This window comes from Merops nubicus, unplaced genomic scaffold (genome assembly GCF_000691845.1).
Source record: "Merops nubicus isolate BGI_N331 unplaced genomic scaffold, ASM69184v1 scaffold14092, whole genome shotgun sequence".
Lineage (NCBI taxonomy): Eukaryota > Metazoa > Chordata > Aves > Coraciiformes > Meropidae > Merops > Merops nubicus.
The window spans coordinates 26,277-31,054 of NW_008594342.1; the positions used below are offsets into that span (position 1 = coordinate 26,277).

Sequence of the window (4,778 nt, forward strand, 5' to 3'; positions counted from 1 at the left end):
ATCTTGGACATGTACAAAATCCTTTCCTCCTTGGTGTCTGAGCAACACTTTCTGTGACTTACCCATAGATTAGGGGTATAACTTAACTGGTAATTTCCATTATTTATAGTCATCAAACAAATGATTTATTGACATTTTTGTTTCTCGGTTTGACTTCATTTGACTACTTGACTGCATAACATTTGATTCTAAAATGAAAACTGCTAAGCAGAATGGTTTATATGTATATATATAGTCAATATGTGTATTTTAAATATATTTTTATAAAAACACATGCACATGTATTTGCAAGCACACCCTGACAGAAATTCATCCTCTTCCACTTCCTTCCTCTTCCTCCTAATTTTTGTCTATTTGTAGAATTTTAATGATCGTGTTTACTAAAAAAGGAAGATACATAAAATAAAAGCAGGGGACATGTCAAATGGAAAAGGCACTATAAACAAAAATATGGGGAGGAAAAGTGAAAAAGAACTGAAGAGAGATTGTAACTGGGACAAAAATAAGTCCCCTATTTATACTAAATTAGACATTGTGTCTAACCTGTGGCCTTGTGACCATTGTCTTTATGCTTAATGAAACTCATTCAGTTCACTGAAGTCACAGAAAATACCTGTTTTTCATCTTGTATTAATTTTAATTTGTAGCAGGCATTTGTTATTCTAAGGATCATTGCAGCTCATTTACCTTAAAGAAGGAGTAAAGCAGAGCTCAGAAAACGATAGGGTACCCACAAAATGACTGTGGGGAGCTGTGCCCCAAGTTTCTGCAGGGGGTAGATGTCATCATCGTAGTCAAACTGTTTCAACCTGGGCTGAAATGTGAAAACCCTTCACTTTTTGGTTCTTATTCATCCCAGCATAAAATCAGTAAGTCTCCCACAAGCCGCTTCCCCACATTCTGATCCCGAACTCATAAAAATTAACAAAAGCCTTCTTCATGGCTATGGAGAGCTTTGGATTGTTTATTTCTGAGTGGTTGTCGTGAGGATTTCACAATCAGAAAGGAACATGGTACTCCAGAGAGCCTCAGCTTGCTTTGGCTGTGAGCCATTCAGGGGCAGTCCCCCTCTTTTTTCCGAGTGGACTATGGCGCATACAGAGATTGTTATACAGAAGGGATCTCTAAACTAAATCCTACTTTTCTTCTTCCTCCAGGTTAGCACTCTTTCTCCCCTTCTTTTCATTATATATTATATTTGGCTTTCATTATGGGCCAATACAAAGTCATGGCTGGCAGCCAAGCTGTTCAGTAGAGCTCAGTAGTTTTGAGAGTTTTCCTGGCTCTCTTAATGATTTGTTGTGTGGTTTTGAGCATTAGTCTTTGCCTTTGCTTATCCATCTCCCCAGAGCAATAGAGATCATTAATCATCACTGTAAGCTCTTCTGAATCCTAGAGATGAAAAGTGATCATTATTAATGCTCTTAATTCATAGGATATACATTTTCACTTGAACTGCTTAACAAGTAACTTCACTGTTCCATTGAGTCAGACCTGGAAAACCTTTTTTTTTTTTTGCAGAAGAATGGATTCCTAGAAGCCGACAATTTCACAGAAGTAGCTTCTAGTCTTCTCTTACACATATCTAATCTGTGTATTACTTTAATTAAATTTATATGTAAAACACTTGTCTAGGCCCAAAGTTTATAAACAGTTTGTTTCCTAGACTTTTTTTTTAATTACATTTTCATATTTCTTTTCTTAAAAGAGACTTTGACTTTGTTTACAACTACAGATTTCCTTTTTGATTTCCCAGTCATGATTTAAAACAGCAAATGGATCTACAGACTGCAGGGAGTGCATTGCTCATCTTTCCTCTTTTCTCCTGTTGAAAACCAGTGATCCAGAAAGAAGTTACAATCTAATGAGAAGAGAAATCCACAAAGCCATAACACACACAGATCCATACAAACAATCTTTGACTTTCACAGTTAAGATGCAAATAATGAAAGACTCCTCCAGCAGCAGTCAGCATGGATCAGATCATCACTGCTGTAGTGCCACCGCCTTCAACAGTTACACAGAAATCAGGGCTCAGTGGCTCAAACTCAGCATTTTAGTGGTTATTATCTTTCAATACTACATCTGTAAATTGTTCCATAAAATTGTTAATTTTCTTTTTCCTCTCTCACCACTTATCCCCCCATTGCAATGTTACACGTAGATGCTCAGCCTTAATTGGTTTAGTTGTGAGAAGATAATCTTTTTTTCCTCCTTTCTCGCTGTTGCCTGTTAGCTTAAAGACTTTTTAGCTGAAGGCTGATAATTATCATTGAGAAGAAACTAGCACGTCAGGAGTTCATTTTCCATCTTAGCACTTGTGGCGCTCCTTTGAACTCCTCTCGCCAAACCCACGTTCCCACTCTGTCACTTTCCTCCCTCCATCATAAAAAGGTCCCGGGAGCCGGCGGCTCCAGCCTTTGCTGGCGGGCAGAGGACATCACTTCTCCCCAGTGCTCCTCCAGCATGGACAAGCTGCACGAGACCTTGGTGAACATGGAGGACGCTTTGAGTTCAGAGCACTCCGTCTGCCTATCGTCCTGGGACTGGAAAAGCGCTGCCGGGGGGTTTGAGCTTCACCCCGTCCCGTCCCCACACAGCTTATCCCCGACGCCTTCCTTCGAATCCTACTCTTCATCGCCTTGCCCGACGGCAGCAGAGACCCCCTACGGCAGCAGAGCCCCCCTACGGCAGCGGCGGCAGCCTGGTGGGCTACAGCCTGGTGGACTTCCCCCCGGCGTACCTGCCCAGCCCCGGGCAGGCGCGGCTGCCCAAGGGCACCAAGGTGCGGATGTCTGCCCAGCGCAGGAGGAAGGCCAGCGAGAGGGAGAAGCTGCGGATGAGGACCCTGGCCGACGCGCTCCACACGCTGCGCAACTACCTGCCCCCCGTCTACAGCCAGCGGGGACAGCCCCTCACCAAAATACAGACCCTAAAGTACACCATCAAGTACATCGGCGAACTGACGGAGCTCCTCAACAGCGTCAAGCGGGCATAGACCACAGCGGGACCGCCCGGCCCAGCGCGCGCGGGGGCTTGACAGACAAAATCCAGCCAAATTTCTTCCTCACCAGAGTACGGTGCCACGGGGTGCGAGAGGACGGAGCGAGAGAGGGAGAGCGAGGGCCACTGTTGTACATAGGATGCGGTGCTGGAAGGTGATGTAGGATTGCCTAAAACCTGAGCTGCACGTTGCTGAGACAAGTCTTGTTATTTGCTTTCTTAAATTTCTTTTTTATGATTTTTTTTTTTAACCAATAAGGTTCTGAGATGTATTAAACCTAGCCTGATACAAAGGTAAAAACAAAACCAACTGATCTTCCTAGGATTTACATATCGCTGTTATGACTGATTTTCTGTTTAATAAGGACAGTAGTAAATCCACAGGTTTTAAACTGAATTTTTTTAAAAATTACAACAACACTATAAGCATATGAAGTGTATTGATTTGTAGGCACTTTAATGCTAGGATGAGGAAAAACATACATGCATAGTTAGTTCAATATTGTCTATTTATCCATCTTTCCACTGTACCTAAAAATCAAGAAAATGAGTAATCGTGAGAACATCTTTACTCATAAACAAATAAATATCAGTATCATAGACTATATCTTGTATTAGATCTGATTGGTAGACAAGTAAAATCTAGCAATGACTGCTAAATATTGGAAATTAAATATAAGCAAACTGACATTTTGTATAAGTAAGTTGCTGTTAAATCCTATCTTCTTTATTATATAGAGAGAAATGTATAATTTTTCTGTATTTAATGTATAAACCCCCCTTACTTCAATGCTTGATAAATTATGTAAGACATTTTCCCATCAAATAGCTAGAACAAATAAGATTAGGCTGAGTTATATTCCTTCTCTCTGACATTAAATAAATTGACTCTGGTATCAGAAAGAGGCAAAGTTTTATCCTCAACATGTACTTAAATCTATGAGGGCTGTAGTAACTGTAACATCTCCTTACTAAAAGCTGTCAGACCAGTTGTTTCCTACAGCTGGTGGCAGTCCTGTAAAACACACACATGAAACCTTCAAAACCTGAACAAATAAGTCTTACACCTTAATTAGTCTGATTTTCATCTAACAGGTATCACAGAGGGCTCACCACACCACCAGAAAAATACGGATTGCTTTGTATATCTCATTACAGACTGAAATTCATAAGACTTGGCTGTGCTCAGGCCAGCATCACACGGGTAGGAGCAAAACCCGGGGCTGAGTTTCATGGGGCTAATGAAGTGTGATTACCCTTTCCTCTGTGGGGAGATGTACAGCACAGAGAGAGCAGCAGCCAGGAGGTAACAGGCATGTCTCACCAAGGATGGATAGATCAGCATGTCTGCATGAGGCAGGTTTTTAAAAAAGGTTTGTGGATACATCCTGTAACAAAACACCACAAAGCTAAAACTTTATTCCATCCTTTTTTTTTTTTTTTTTCACTTTCCCTCTTCTGTTTGTTTGGAAGAAAATACAGTTGTTTTTGTACATTTTTTTTTCCAAGGCTTAGCCTAAAATGACTCATATGGTACATGCTGATGGAATTCACACCGATTGCTCCAATATGCGTCTCAAAAAATCAGCTACGTTCAAATTTATGCAGGTAACATTGTCACATAAGTTGTAAAAACATCTAAGCAGCCCATATGCTTCTGTTTTGTTTTAACCCCTGCTAGATTTCTCCCAAGCTTTAGTGTTTCAGCAGGGATAGAAGTAGAATTATTTTTAAAACCTTGTAAAATTATCAAACTAGAGAGAAGTCTATGCACA

At 40.7% G+C, this 4,778-nt stretch overlaps 1 protein-coding gene across 1 annotated transcript; it reads left to right on the top strand.

Annotated features, from left to right (window-relative positions):
* The first annotated feature begins 2,466 nt into the window (after positions 1-2,466).
* Positions 2,467-2,998, top strand: MSGN1 (mesogenin 1). Its single transcript, XM_008935751.1, is given in 2 exon segments — positions 2,467-2,670; positions 2,672-2,998. Coding segments are annotated over 2 exon segments (531 nt in total).
* The last annotated feature ends 1,780 nt before the right edge of the window (positions 2,999-4,778 follow it).